Below are 15691 nucleotides of genomic sequence, written 5' to 3'. Positions count from 1 at the left end.
CCAGGCTGTCCCTGGAAGGTGATTGATGAGCAGAGGTACATGGGTTACTGCCCACCTGGGAACAGGAAAATGATTTCTTTCCAGGGCAGCAGAGATCTGCCTTGGACTTTGGCAGAGGGCAGCAGGGAGCAAGTGCCCCACTGGAGCAGTCCTGGGTATGGAACCTGGCTATGGTACCCCAAGAAGCAGAAGCCATACTCAGGGGTGCTTTGGGAGTCTCAAAATACCTATAGAGGCCACACTCCTCCAGAGTGGGGCACTAGCCTGGCTCCAGTGCAGGGAAAGGCCTTGCCCTCCATCTTTCTGCTGGAAATCTGGCTCATTCTAACCTGCATCTCCACCCTTCCAATCCACTGCCCTGGAGATCTCAGGGTCCAGTACTAAAAAGCACCTAGAGCTTTGCACACCCTGCCTGGTGATATGATAACACAAGGGCATTTGAGCCCCAGTGGACACAGTTTCCCCAGGACCCTGTGCAGCTCCCCACCCCCATGGTGCAGGTCTCCTCCTGTCCAGGGGTGGCAGGGCTGTCCACCCTCACTCTCGTGGGTCCACTGGCCACTCACAGACCACCACCCCCCAGACCTATCCTTCTGGTGCTCGCTGCCCCATCCCTGAGCGTGGGAATTTGCCTCCTGGCTCAGCGGCACCCAGGATAGCCACTTACCTCACCCAGGGTCTATGCGCCACCTGGCCCTGGCTGGCCCAGGGCTTAAATTGCAGCACAGAGGCCTTAACTAGACAGCAGGAAGAATGTCCTCCCTGCAGAGAGTGGGTATTTTACCATGTATTGGAGCCAATGACTGGGGGGACCTTTAAAAATAGACCCTGCAGCTCAGGCAGGGCATTAGGGGATAGCCATAATGGCCTTTCAGCTTCCCATAGGGGCATGTCCCAAATCAGCAAGGACATGGAGCAAGCTGGACTGGGCACTGCTGGGGCCTTCCCAGGGCTTAGAACCTCTTGTTAAATTTCCTTCGTGGGTCACTGATACCCTGGGCTCCAATGTCTCCCACCCTGGCTGGGCAGACCAGGACATGGGGCCCTGCCATCCCGCTAGGGCTGTGGTTATTTCCCACTGAGGCTCTCAAGGCCATTCTGCACCAGGAACTTCTCCCTCAAAGGGGTGCAGGGCCAGAGCTCTCCAGGGAGACACTTCTCCCATCCCAGCCATGACCCTCCTTCACAGAGGGCCAATGGATACTTGCATGTCCTGGCCCAAGCCTTTACAACAGGGCATAGTGGCATATTGTGGTGGGGGAATTAGCAAAGGCAGGGCCTCATTCTGTGCCGGGGGCCAGTACTCAGGGGCACATGCCCTGCAATCCTGAGGTGGGTGGTCAGGCAGCAGAGCTGGCATTCTTGTCTCAGTTCAGAGCCAGGCAAGCTGAGGCTCAAATCTGTTCATGAGCCCCTATGTCCTTGATAACCCCTAACTCACATATCTGCCCCCTCACCCCTCTGGTGAGGGACTAGTAGAAAAGCACTGAGTGTGGTCTGTCCCCTGTCAGCTGCAGGCCAGGCCATGGCTCCTCCTGTAAGAAGTCTGGCCACCTGCATGCTAGTGGTGATTCCCATGCCCAACCCACCCTACCCACTGGCCCCACAGAGTAAATCTTGGAGCAGTAGCAGGCCCTCCAGGCCCCCCTTCGGTGGATCACAGCCTGAGGACCCACAGAAAAGGGGGTTCAGGCAAGAGTCTGGGAGGGTGGAGGGGAAATGCCTTTATTTATCCTGGACAGGTGCAGCTGGGTCTGCAACATGAGCTGCCCTTTCACTCCTATCCTCCCCCAACCCCAGCCAGTTCTCCAGGAAGTGGGGGAAGGGAGGGAACGGCCCCAGAGTCTGGCCCCCACCCCCATCAGAGCCACTCTGCCACGGTCTGGGGCTTTGCCCCTTCTGCACGCATGGCCCTTGACTTTATTGAGGCGTGTGCCTGACTTCAGTCTCTGCTACTCACAGCTGTGTCACCTTAGAAACCTCAGTTCACCTGTTCAGCCTCAGTTTTCTCATGTTAAAGTGGGGTTAGTGCCTTCCTGAAAGCTCACATGTGAGAGGGCTTTCTAACATGCACTTGAGAGAATACTTTATACCCACTAGGGCAGGGGTGGGGCTGAGCCTGGGTGCAGGGGTCTGTGTCTCTGCTCCAAGGCCTCCACTCCTCAGGGTCTCATCCACCAGACTAGCAGCTTGTCTGGGTCACCAGCCCAGAGACCTCTGCCCCTTTACTGATTTTGGCTCCAGTATTTGTCAGACTCTCCTATCTACTGTGGGGACACAGAGAACAGAGGGTCCCCTGGGATGGGGAGGGGGACTGGCTGAGACTTTTGTAGAGCAACTGTGCCAGAGATTCCTGGAATTTCGAGGCCACCGTGCTGTTTCTTGGGCAGCACCTAGTGGTGCTGACAGGCCATGCTGTTTATAGCCCCACTGAAGGTCAGGCAAGCCTTGGGAGGGCTGCTGGGAGGCTGGCCTGGGCCTCCCCAAATGAACGAATGGGAGAGATAACAGGATAGAGGGTCACACATGGGGAATGCATTCTTAGAGGTCCCCAGGCCAGGCCCTCCCCCTACATACTTCCCTCCCTGGTGCACAGAGCTGTCCCTGACCCCATGAAGGCCTGAAGAGAGTGGGCATGAGGCTGTCTGGCTCCTGGGGAGCAGACCCTCCCAGGCATTGGGCCAGGGATGCAGGACAAAGGCAACTTCATGGGCAGCCCCCAGGCTCCTCAGGTGAAAGGCCTTGTGGGGCAGCAGTGTGAGGAGGCTGGGCTTCCTGAGTAACGTCACTAGGCCCTGCTGGGCAGCCCTCCCATCCAGGAGATGTCTCTCCAGTTCCCTGAGTCTCCATCCCTCTCTACACAGTCCTCTCTCACCCAGGGGCTGTCCATGATTGCAGGGGTCCCCCAACCTGGGGCCCTTCCATTCCCAACACAGCTTCTCTGCTCTTTGGAGCTAGGATCCCCCTCTACCCAGGATCCATCCTAAGAGATAGGAAGCAGATTAGGCCATGGCCCAGTGCTCTCTGGGACCTACCGAGAGTGATGAGCCCATGAGAGCATTCTACTGATAGCATCTGGGACACAGAAGGGTGGGAAAAGGGGAGGAAGAGAGAGAGACTTTGAAGGCCAGGGAAGGGTGTGGTCCACTAGCGGGGGAAGGTGACCCCTGGCTTTGGGTACAGGGAGGTCATTGTGTATGTGGAGCGGTGGGGGCCAAAGCCAGATGGCTGGGTGGGAGAGTGATGCAAGATGGTAGAGGCCGACCCGCTGGTCACGCCTTAGAGAAGCCCAGAGGTGAAGAAAGGGAAACAGGACAAGAGCTGTTGGAACAACTAAGGCAGGGAGAGAGAGAGACTTTTTCTTTTTTTTTTTCTTTTGGTATCATTAATCTACAATTACATGAGGAACATTGTGTTTACTAGGCTCCCCCCTTCACCAAGTCTCCCCCACAAACCCCATTACAGTCACTGTCCATCAGCATAGTAAGATGCTGTAGAGTCACTACTTGTCTTCTCTGGGTTGCACAGCCCTCCCCCTGCCTCCCCCCCACATTATACATGCTAATCATAATGGACTTTTTCTTTTTTAAAGACAGCTTTTTAGAGCAGTTTTAAGTTCATAGCAAAATTGAGGGGAAGGTACAGAGATTTCCCATACACCCCTGTCCCATACATGCAGAGCCTCCCCCATCCTCAATATCCCCCACCAGAGGGCTGTACTTGTTGCACCTGATGAACCTGCGCAGGCACATCGTTATCACTCAAAGTCCACAGTTTGCATTAGGATCACTCTTGGTGCTGTATGTTCTGTGGGTTTGGACCAATGTAACATGACATGGACCCATCATTATAGTATCATACAGAATAGTTTCACTGCCTGAAGACTCCTCTGTGCAAAGAGAGGCTTTGTGAGAACAGATAAGACTCTGGCTTGTTTATCATCCAGGGTGGGGTTGGGAAGTAGGCGCTTTGGGAGACAGAAGGTTCCATTGAGAGGGTGAGGAAGGAAGCAAGGCCCCAGGGGAGACCAGATGGGCAGGGAGCAGAGCTTGGTGTGATGGTAATTTAATCACACAATGTTTAATGCACTTAGGGCCCCCTGGGAAATTCCCTAAGGTGGTCAGCGTGGGAGGGCTGGGAAGAGATGTTAGAGGTTGCACAGTCCACGGCATCCACTCTCTGCCTTTGCTCCACATCCTCTTTCACACCTGTATTGGCAGATCTAGAGGCGAAGAAAGGTTTGGAGCACTGGGAGTGATGGCTGGGAACTTCATGCCAGGGAGCTGGGGAAATAGGAGCCAGTGCATGGGTAAGCCTGAGCCCCAGCTGGCACCTTGCTTCCCTGAGACCCTGGGACTCTCCCCCTCACGCAATGCTCAGGCTCCGTTTGGCACTGCAGGCTGGCTAAGGACTGGTTGGCCAGGGCTGGCCCCGCCTTCTGCCCCCCCACCCCCCCCCGCAGCTCCAGATCATGTTTCCCTTGGAGCCAGGGGATGCAGCCTCCTGGCCTCAGCCCCTCTGGCATCCCAGGGAGGAAGGGGCTGGGGACAGGATGGTACGTGCACCTCCTCAGTTGGGAGCTTCCCTGAAACTTTCTCAGCTCTGCACCATCCTTACATAATACCCTATCAAATACTGTAGTCCTCACCACAATCCCGAGAGAAAGGCATTGTTGCTGTCTTTACACAGAGAGCACAAAGGCTGACACTGTAACCTCAGGCCTGTGTCAGACTAAAGTCCATGCAGTTTACTTTGCTGCCTCCTCCCAGGCACCCGCAGGTCACTGGGGCCACAGCTGCTCCCTGGCACCAGCTATCTCTGTGCCCCCTCTGGCATGCCCTAAACCATGGCCCAGCAGGGCGGAAGGACAACTTGGCCCCCAAACACCCAGAGTCAATCCCAGGAAACTTTTGACACAGGACCTCTGTTCTGGAGCTCTGCTCACAGTGGGGTTCCCAGTTGAAAGGTGGCTGGTGACTAGAAAAGATCGAAAAGTGAGATAGAATGAAACAGTCATTACAAAGAATCTTTCAAATGCTTAAAACGGGATAGAAAAACTTTGAAGAAAAAAAAAATCCTCCAAGGATTTAGCACCTTTGTGTCCTTGCCAGCCCATGCCTGAGGGAGAAGGATGTCCCCAAGGCAGCTCCCAAGGGAAGCATTCCAGATGGCCCCCCTGAGACAAGGAAAGCAGAGAGTCAGACAGCAGATACATAGATACCTCATGCCAGGACTGCCCTCACAAGAGCCCTGGGCTTCAGGCAAGGGTCCCAGGGTGGACCCATCCTTCTGCTGTGCAGGCTACTGTTGAGGAGGGGGAGGGGATCTGATGGCTTTTGGGCAGAAGTTGGGGGCAACCTCCTTAGGGTCCCTGCTTCAATCCTGCCTCCTCTGAGGAGACTGGGCAGAATTAGAAGAGTACTATCCTACAAGATGATTACAGCACCCTCACCCACCAGCCAGAGGGGTCTTGGGCCCTGCGCGGGGCAGCCAACGGCCAGGCCAGCTGAGCCCTGATAAGCAGACACAGGTGCAGGGAGAGAGGCACCAGGGGCAGGCCAGAGCCAGCTTGGCAGCTCCCCTTTGGAAGTCTGGCTCTTGACCAGGCCCCAGGGAGGCTGAGCTCTCCCTGGGGATGAGGATCACCCCACCCCATACCTGAGGATGAAGGAGAGCCAAGCAGGGCCAGGGAAAGGGAAGGCAGGAGGCCAGTGGGAAGGTATATGGTATTAGCCAGCCCATGCCTGAGGGAGAAGGATGTCCCCAAGGCAGCTCCCAAAGGAAGGCATTCCAGACGGCCCCCTGGCTGGCCTAGCTGATCCGGCCCCAGCATTTCTTGGATATCAGTCTGGTGTCCTTGCTCATACTTATGCATGATCTGGACATAGTTCCAGTCCTGCCTGGCAGGCATCATCTCTGCAGACATGAGGCCTGCTCTTCTGCCTGGGGTCTGCAGCCACCATCCTGGGAGCTCCCTGCTGCAAGACAATGGACCTTTTCTCTGTAGATGGTTAGAAGTGTCTAGGGGAGCTCTGGTGTGGGGGTGTCCTGCTGTGTGAGAACCCTGTGGTCAGCCCATTAGGGCCGCAGAGGCACTGCACAATTCACCCTGAATGGAGGCAGACTAGTGTTTGCTACTTTCTCTGAAATGCTTCAAATGTAGGATGGGTTGATGGAATGGGGAGAGGGATAGACATGTGGTACAGAAATTGAATGAAATGCTACCGTAGAGTCTCAGTGGTTATTTGGGTGTTCACTGTAGAATTCTTTCCGCTTTTTCTGTTTGAAGATGCCTATAATAAAATGTCAGGCTAGCATAGGCCTGAATGTGAAGCCAGAAGGTGTAGGGAAAGGCGATTTTCTGCAGGATTGGCCTGGCTGGGCAGCTCAGCTTACCCTCAGGGGGCTCCTCTCAGTCCAGAAAGTGTTTTGTTTTTCTTTGTTGTTTTTTTACCATTTGTTCAACCCCTTAAATAGGAGGAAACAACATGCTCCTGTCATTAGTAGAGGCTCACTATGGCCATGAATCTGGGTATAAGGGTGATAGATATTTTGAGAAGGGCCAAGTAGTTCTAAGATGCCTGGAGACCCTGCTGGACTGTAAACCAGATGACATGGCTTCCTCGCAACCCAGGGATTTGTTTTTTTATTGTCCTTCCCACATCTTGGCAAATTCAGGGGCTGGGGGAAGCTACTCTGGGCACAGGGTGGCTGGTATTTAAGAAGGTACCACAGTCCCTGGAGCTGAAATGGCTGGTCAGTGGCAACTGGCGAGGGCTCTCCTGGTCTTGCTATCATCACATGCACATACGGTCTCCAGCACACACTGTAGAGCCCACCCAGGAATGGGCTGGAGCTGGCAACTGCAGGGGGCCCTGGTTTGGATGGGAATTCCCTGTGAGGGGCCTGGCAGGAGGCTCCCATCCATGTCTGGGAGTCCAGGGCCTGGCCAGAGGCCCACCTAGGCCTGGTACCCAGGATATAGGACTATCTCCAAGTCCTCTCTGGGCTCCTTCTAGGATGGTCTGTCCCCAGGCATTGGCCAGAAAATGGCTTTTGCCAGTGTTAGAAGCCAGCCTTGTCCCTGGGGGTATAGCCAGGAAGGCGACTGGGATGAGCCCACAGAAGCCAGGATGGGCATGTTGGGGAGGAAAAGCCAATGGACACTCCAGTCACAGTTCGGTGGGGGTGGCACCCAGAGGCTCTTCTTTTCTATGATGTCACTGGGGGTGGGGCTTCCATGGTATTCCTTGTGAAGTCCTCCGGAGGGGTGGAGCCAGAGTCTCCGTGATAGTCCATGAGACATCCTTAGGGGGGGGGTCTCACATTCCATGTAATGTCACTAGGGGCCAGCCTAAAATCAAATTATTTTAGGTGACATCACTAAGCCCTCCAGAATTTTGTATTTCATTTGCTATCACTGCAGGGGGGGATGCCATGAAGGCATTCAATATTCTATTACTGGGGGCCAGGTGCCCAGAATTTGGCATTGTACATAACATCTCTGGGAGTGGAGTCTGAACCACTATGACATCCCAAGTAATGTTCCTGGGAGTGTGGCCTTCCTGACATTGCATGGGATTCCATGGCATTCCGGAGCATCCATGGCATTCTGTATGATCACATTGGGGGTGGGGCCCCCAGACTCTAACATTGTGTGATGTCATTGGGAGCAGGATTTGGAAACTGGCCCCTATGCCTGCACCTCTCCTTCTGGAAGTATGAAACCAACCACAGAGTGCTGAGTCCTGCTGCATGTCCCAGCCAACCTTGCTCCCCCAGGCAGGGTTGATGGCTCCCCTGGGCCTCTACACACCTGCCATGGTAGCACCAGGCACTTGCACTAGGATGCTTGTGTGAGTGTGCCCCACCTGCTGGCCTGGCAGTGTCTCTGTAGCAGTGCTGAGACTTAGCTCCTGCATGTGCCCTCCCTCCTGGAGCCTGGAAAATGCTCCAGAGATTTTGGGGGATACAGGTGTTATAGCAGGCTAACTAGTGTAACAAATAGCCCTAAATCTCAATGGCTTATGAGGAAGTTTCTCACTCATGCACATCTGATGCAGCGCTTCTTAGTCATCTCTTCCCCAAGCAGTGATTCCAGGATCTGGGTCCCTTCCAGTTAGTGGCTTGGCTGTCCTCCTCTGGGTCTTTTGCGTCTGTTCTGCTGATGAGCAGAGAAGGTGCAAGATGGGAAGGATGATTATTAGGAATAGGCCCCGAAGTGGCACACATTGCTTGCCCCCTCATTCCACCAGCCAGAGCTAGTGTCAATGCCACATTCAGATACAAAGCAGTAGGAACTGTGGTGGCTGTGCGCCAAGAAGAGGAATCAGGCTTGGTGAGCAGCAGGGATTGACCATAGTGAGTGAATGAAGACAAACTGGCAGGCCTCTGCTGGATAATGACTTCTCTGAGGACTAGCCTGTGCTCAGGTCCACCCTCCTGATGCGCCTCCTCCCCCAATCTGCCACCCTCTCAGATCACACCCGGCAGCAAGGCTGCCCAGTCCCAGCTCAGCCAGGGTGACCTTGTGGTGGCCATTGACGGCGTCAACACAGACACCATGACCCACCTGGAGGCCCAGAACAAGATCAAGTCTGCCAGCTACAACCTGAGTCTCACGCTGCAGAAGTAGGTGGGAGCTCTCCGGAGCAGGGGGGAAGGCTGGGGTGTGGCATCAGGGGTCTGAGAGAGGGGCTGGCCAGCAGCAGCCTCCTGGGCCCAGCCCTATGCTACAGGACTGCACAGGGAAGTAAGGATGGCCTCTGGATCTGCTGTGTCTGTGCCTCATTTTACAGATGAGGCTCAGAGAAGGAGGGTCACTGTGCTGCCCATATGTGCACAGTCAGGCCTGGAAGCCAAGGTCTTCCTTGCTTCCTCTTTGCTCAGGCATCTCCCAAAGCACCTAGCAGAGGCCCCTGGGTGCAAAGTGCTCAAAGGGCATGACTTCTCCATCCTGGTCAGGCCCAGTGCCTTCCTGGGGACACCAGTCTGTGGGGCAGACAGCGGGCCTCAGGCCCTCTGGCCTGGTTCCTGACCTTCCATTGCTCTCCCTTACCAGTCCTACCCAGGCAGGAGATCCTGGCCCTGGAGGGACTGTCTTCATCGGGTCCCATTTCTGGTTTCTCCAGGTCGAAGCGTCCCATTCCCATTTCCACGGCAGCACCCCCGATCCAGTCCCCACTGCCGGTGATCCCCCACCAGAAGGTAGGTGCTGACTAGTGGCAGAGGGGTTCTACTCTCTGCTGTGGTTCCTGGAGTACAGGCCCTGGTCTGCCTGCTTGACCCCTGGCTGGCCCAGCTGGGATGAGTTGGGGTATCAGACCGTCCCACCCCTGCCCCAGCTGTGGCTGACTCCAAGAAGATGATGCAGGCCCCAACAGATGCACTGGAGCCCCTATGAAATACTGAACATGGGGGTGCCCACCTGGGTGCTAACCACCACCCTGGGCCTTGAGGCTGGGCTAACAAGAACCAACTACTTAAGGTATCACTGATATACAATCTTATGAAGGTTTCACATGAGCAACATTGTAGTTTCAAATTCACCCATATTATCAAGTCCATCCACACCCCATTGCAATCACTGTCCATCAGTGTAGTAAGACCTGCATGATCTCTTACTGACCCCTGTGTGTCCAGAGGGAAAGAATAAGGCAGGGTGGGAGAGGGGACAGGAAGAGGTTGATGGGGAGTTGCAGTGGGTGGCAGACTGGGGAGGTAGGCAGAGGAGAGGGCTGCTTGGGAGAAGCTGCAGAGGTAGACTGAGGGAACCAAATGCCAGCCCCCCCTTCCTCAGTTTCCCCTCCTGCTCATCCACTCTGCCTATCCACTGCCAGCCCCACTCACTGGCCATGTGGGGGCATCTCAGTGTGGGGTCAGTAGAGCAGGAGATTGGGCTATGCCCAGCAGGTGTCCCCACTCAGGGAAAGTGGAACAGACATAGGATAGAGGGGGTTCTCCCCAACTCCCTGAAAACTACCCCCCTTTCCTCCAGCCCTGCAGGTAGGCTGGTTAGCTTGGCTTTGTGTGGAGGGCTTTGCATTTTGTCCAGGTGGATGCCAGCCTCAGGGCCATTAGCCACGTGCCTCCCTCCCCCTCACCTCATTCTTCTTGACCAAACCCTTCTCTTGCAGGTGTCCAGTCTGTCCCCTCCTGAGCTCTGTGCGAGGGCTGCAGGCTGCAGGCATGCACTAACACCTCTGTTTCAGGTCCATGCAGAAGCGCTGGGATGTGTGTGGCCTCTAACTGCTCTCTTCTCTCTCCCCTGTATGGTGCTGTCCTGTGCCAGGACTCTGCTCTGGACACGAAAGACAGCCTGGTGGCACCCAGCCCCAACCCCGAGGCGAGGGCCAGCCCGGGCTCCGCAGGCACCCCGGAGATCAGGCAGACCTTTAGCTCCTTCTCCCAGACTTCCATCTTCTCCTCACATATGGAGGCTTCTGAGCCCGGTCCTCCACAGAGCAGCCTGGGGGCCAAGACCAGTCCGGAGAGGGCCCTGGACTCACTCAGCCCGAAAGTCCAGCTGGGCTCAAGCCAGCCAAGGCAGTATAACAACCCCATTGGCCTGTACTCTGCAGAGACCCTGAGGGAGATGGCTCAGATGTATCACATGAGCCTCCGAGGGAAAGCCTCAGGTGCTGGACTCCCAGGAGGGTAGGTAATGGGCATGCAGCTCTCCACTGGGGGTCTGGGGTCACCTGGGTCTTCAGTGCTCATAGAGCTCTGGTCAGATGGTCAGAGCTTGGCCAGCCCCAAGCCCATAAGGCAGTGCAGGCTGAGAACAATGAACATTATGATCCTGTTAGCATTTGGCATGAGCCAGGCACTTTACACAACCTGGGGTGACATGTCAGATTTTGCAGAGGAAACTGAGTATCAGAGAAGGTTGAGGTCCAGCTGTCTAGCTACTAAGTAGCCTAGGGGGTCCTGAATGCAAAAGACTCTGGCTCCCTGGTGTGAACATACCAGGCCACCCACAAGGACAAAGCCTGCTGCCTCTAGGAACTCTGGGGCAAGTAGCTGATCCCCACGGCTCTGGAAGCCCTGAGGCAGGAGCAGGGAAGAATTAGAGATGTGAGAGGCAAGTTCTCTAGGGTTGGGAGTAATCTAGGAAGGCTGCCTGGAGAGGGAGTACCTGAGCTGGGTGCAGAATCAGCAATGATGTGAAAGGAGTGGGCTTGCAGGACTGACTCTGGTTATTAGGGTGGGGCAGCAAGAAAGCAGGACTCCAGGGAGAAAGGGGCTGTGCAGGAGAACGGCAGCCCACTGCTCAGCCCTTGAGGTCTAGCTGCTGGCACTCTGTGAGCACAGAAGTTAAAGCTAGAGTGGAGGTCCTGGAAAGGCTGTGGGGAGGGAGTCTCCAAGCAGAGCTCCTGTGTATTAGCTTCCAAGCCCTTCACACTGCTCTCATTTTAACCTCTCCCATGGCCCCAAGCAGTCAACGTGATTACTGGTGTGCTAGAGGCAGAGCAGGCTGGGTCAAGGCAATAGGGTCCAGTGGTTAGGGGTTCAGGGCTTCTCCTTTGTAGGCATACATGAGAGATTACTGGAAGGACTGACTGGGACAACACATGCACAGCACTGAGCTCTGTTTTGGCACACTCACTGCATGCTACTTGTCACCATTGCCTGGAGTCACACAGCAGGTGCATGCATGAGACAGGATTTGATTGCAACTGGGGTCAGTCTGGCCCATGCCGATGCCCTCCTTCTGCCCTTGTGGCCTACAAGCTCACTGCCCCACTGGGGACCCCTGTCTGCCCCAGATCCTCCAGCTCTGTCTGGGATCCTGAGTGAAGCTGGCCTTGGGCCTTTCATGGTCTGAGCTCCTGGTCCCTGGCTTCTCTGGACCAAGGTGTTTTCCAGCAAGGAGCTTCTGCCAGAAAACTCAAGGAATGGCAGAGTAGAAACAGCATCTTGCTCCTGCCTTGGACAGGCTGGTGGCTCTTCCTGGTCCTCTCTGGGACTGGCCCCTGAGGGCAGGTCAGCCTCTGGAGGACTGGGACCTCCATGAAACCCACCTGAAGTGACAGTAATGCCTCCCCTTCCTGAGCCCTCATGCTAGGCTGGGAGCTGGCTAACAGTCGGTGTTCTTTCTCTAACATAACTCTTCCAGCAACTTTCAAGGTAGACAGCATTTCCTCCATTTTACAGCTGGGACATAGAAGTCCAGGGAGAGTTAGTAATTTGCCCAAGGTCACACAACTGAGAAGTGGCAGACAGAACTGGCACCCAGTTGGCCTGACTCCCGCCTGCATGGAGACAGGCATCTCATGGTGCCCTCCTGTTGGCACGGGCTTCTCAGAACCTGACAGGTGTTAAATTATTACCTGATGCTCAGAGCAGCAGGGTCCAACCATTTCCTCCAAGGGAAGTTAGGGTCTAGGGCAGAGAGCGCAGTTGAGCACTTTATCCAAAGTGAAAGCTGATGCTGTAGTCCTGGCAATCCCAGCAAGAAGGGTAGCCTCTATTGGGCTACTCTAAGTTCATGGCTCACAGGTAACAGGGCTGGCAAATGCTAATCCCTGTATCCATCCATTGCACACTTAACCCATGCTGAGGGCTTTCCATTCAGGATTCTGCTTAGTCTGCACAGCCTGTCTGTGCAGTGGGCACTGCCATCTAGATTTTCTGAACGAGGAGACTGAGGCTGAGACAGGTGGATAATTTGCAGAGTCACAGCACTAGAAGAAGCAGGGTCAGGATTTGAACTCTGTCCTGTCTGGCTCCAAAAGGAAGCCTTCCTCTATGCTCTCTCTGGAGAGCTAGCAATGTGGTTCTTTGGCAGCTGTATCTTCTTGAGAGGCATGCAGAGGTACAGATGCAGTGTGAGGACAGTTAGGCATGACCATCGCTGCAGCCTCCATATTATCCTCAGGAGCTGGCACTGTCCTCGGGATCTAGTCCTTCAGTCACAGGTGCAAAGGCCCTGGCAGGTCTTCTAATGGTATTTGGTTCATTATCCCCTGATGCTGGGCCCTCTCTGAGCTCTCTGCTGCAGGCATCCCAGCCTCCAGGTCCTCAGGTGGAAGCAACGCAAGGGGCAGGAAACAATGCCAAAGAAGGAGCTGGCTGCCTGGAAAGGGAAGTGCAGAGGCAGCTCCTGAGGCCAACATTGCCCTCTGCTCTGCAGGGGGCCACTGGGCTGGCAGCACAAGAGCTGACCATGCTGCTGTTAGCACTGGCCAAAATGTAGAAGTGGTGGCAGATCTGTGCTGGCTCTTTCCTAATATAGCTCCCCTTGCAGCTATTTTGAACCTGGGAGGACAGAAGGAATTAATCAGCTCTGACACAGTGTTGGGCCTGGGGCTAGGGGTTCCCTGGCTTTGGCCTAGCTCCCCAGGGTTTGGGCCAAGGGATGACCATGGCCCGGCTAGCTGGGTCTCATGCTCTCCCAGCCAGATCCCAGAGTCTCAGACCTGGGAAGGTGGCAGAGTTGGAGGGCAGGGACTGGACCTTCTGCGCTCTTCTCCTTCAGGCTTCAGATGGGGCCCCTGGTGCTACCATGGTCTGCCTACAGGAAATTTGCATTTAAAAAGACTTAAGGCAGGCAATCCCTCCTTTAGAAAAGAGTGAGGGTCCGGTCTTCTTGTAGTATCTAGGCTGGGCTGCCTTGGTTGGGGGCTTTCCTGCAAGAAGCCTTGGACCCACACTTCTCCTAAGCCTCACCTCCTCCACCCTACCTCATTGCCCAACCAGAGGGCCTTCAGGGCAGTCACTGGGGACTGCACAGATGCCCCCTACCCCGTGCTCCAGGAGGAGTGGCCAGAGCTGCTTCTGGCCCTTCTCTGGGAAAGAGAGCATGCCCTGCAGCACGCACAACCCAACACCACTGCAACTCTTGCTCAGGGAGCAGAAGTCCTAGAACTGCCCCCATTACAGAAGGGTAAATCCAGAGCTGCTGTCTGGCCAGGAGGCACCTGGGTCTTCACCCTTCTAGTAGCAGTCACAGCTGGTCCTATCTCCATCTCCAGATTCCTCTTCTGGGGTCTACAGCCAGGTTGTACATGGTGCATGAGTACCCATGAAGATGACAAGAAAATCTTTCCCCCTGGCAAGGCTTCGGGTACTATGGACCTACCAAAGGGAACCCCTGCTGTCAGCATCTCTGACCCAAACCAAGAGGCCTAACTCCTACTCTGAGCTCGCTCTTTCCTTCCTCCCTGCTCCCCTCCTCCCCCAGTGCCGGGCCCAGGCTCCGCCACCACCATGGCCAATCTGAGGATCCCCGGTTCAAAGCTCCTGGCAGGATCCTCACTCTGATTGTCCTGTCTTCTTTGCTCTTTCTTTCCTCCCCAGGTGGTAGCCAACTCTCCAGCCAAGTTAGTATCCAAGGAAAGCATGTGTGTGCGCTTGCGTGCATACCCCAGCATGTGTCTGTGTGTCCGTCTGGACAGCGTGTGCCCGTGTCAGCATGTGTACAAGTGTATGCATGCATGAGTGGAGGAGCATTTGAGTCCCTGAGGGAGACTCCATGTGTGTGGAGCTGTGAGTATGGAGTGGAGGCGTCGGGGAGGGGTGCCAGGGCTCTGTCTTCTGCGCCCGGCTTTCGGCCTTCCGTGCCTATGCAGCTGCTTCAGACCCGCAGGCTGGCTCCGGTGGGTGGTGGGTGGAGCGCCGTGCTTCCGCGGGGTCCTGTGTGAACCTGAAGTCATTTCCGGCCCTGCGGGACCCCTCAGAAGAGCTGCACCTGACCTTGTCTTTGCTTGGGGTGCACATCGGGGGCAAAAGCCCCGATGGGTTGAGACCGGGGTCCACACAGCAGTTGGACTTCAAGAGGACTGAACTCTGCTCCGAGGAAGAAACACACGCACTGAAGGGCCTGGAGCAGAGCCCGGGGCCGCCGAGGGGGCGGCCAGCAGGACGAGCCGCTTCGCAGAGGAACCTTGTTGAGAATCCGCGTGGGTGCCCAGCGGGGCTGCTTTTCGCCTTTGGAGTGTTCTGGACCTCGCTTGGGCTGCCGCTGCCTCTCACGTGTGGCCCCAGCTCCTGTCCCCTCCCAACCCCCTCTCCAGTCCTCTTTGTCCCTGCTCCCCTGCGGAGGTGGTGAGAGCTCTCAATGCCTGGCGTCCCCTGCTGACCCTGGGAGGTAGCGCAGGCCGAGCCGGGGCCTCCAGGGATCTGGGAAAGCCAAATGGACAAGAAAAACCTGCCAAGGGCTTTGGGTGCGGTACTGAGGGTTTTCCTGAAGAGACTCAGCCGTCCACGGGCCGGGACTTGGGCAGCGAACCTGGGGTCAGGCCTTGGGAGATCTCTCCACCACCAGCCCTCACACCGACCTTCCATGTAATACCACCTGTCACCCTTTTTTCCTTCTGCCTGCCTCCCCCGCTCCCATCTGCTCCCCATGCTCCACACCCCACCCCCAGCGCCGACTACCAAGAACGTTTCAACCCCAGCGCCCTGAAGGACTCAGCCCTGTCCACCCACAAGCCCATCGAGGTGAAGGGGCTAGGCGGCAAGGCCACCATCATCCATGCGCAGTACAACACGCCCATCAGCATGTACTCCCAGGATGCCATCATGGACGCCATCGCCGGGCAGGCCCAGGCCCAGGGCAGTGACTTCAGTGGGTAAGCGCCCCCTCCTCCACTCAGCGTCATTCATCACCCACCAGCCCCACCAAAAGCCGAGCCTCATCACCTGCGGAGGCCCAGGGCGCCAGGCTGCTGGGCACCATAGAAGACTA

General features: G+C 55.9%; 1 protein-coding gene across 11 annotated transcripts in view; it reads left to right on the top strand.

Annotated features, from left to right (window-relative positions):
- The window catches only part of LDB3 (LIM domain binding 3), a 57235-nt gene that overhangs the window by 1429 nt on the left and 40115 nt on the right, over nt 1-15691 (top strand). For 5 of the 11 annotated variants that reach the window (XM_036926551.2, XM_036926550.2, XM_036926553.2 and 2 more), the window contains exons 2-5: nt 8480-8631; nt 9132-9207; nt 14302-14324; nt 15372-15575. In XM_036926551.2, the coding sequence (XP_036782446.2) occupies nt 8480-8631; nt 9132-9207; nt 14302-14324; nt 15372-15575 (455 nt within the window). Of the gene's footprint in view, nt 1-8479; nt 8632-9131; nt 9208-10291; nt 10657-14301; nt 14325-15371; nt 15576-15691 lie in introns of all 11 variants that reach the window. The other 6 variants (XM_036926549.2, XM_057505837.1, XM_057505835.1 and 3 more) reach the window with 2 other exon arrangements.

The sequence above is a fragment of the Manis pentadactyla genome, chromosome 8, assembly GCF_030020395.1.
Source record: "Manis pentadactyla isolate mManPen7 chromosome 8, mManPen7.hap1, whole genome shotgun sequence".
Classification (NCBI taxonomy): domain Eukaryota; kingdom Metazoa; phylum Chordata; class Mammalia; order Pholidota; family Manidae; genus Manis; species Manis pentadactyla.
The sequence above is the reverse complement of the archived record's forward strand: the minus strand, read 5'-3'. Positions and strand labels throughout refer to the sequence as shown.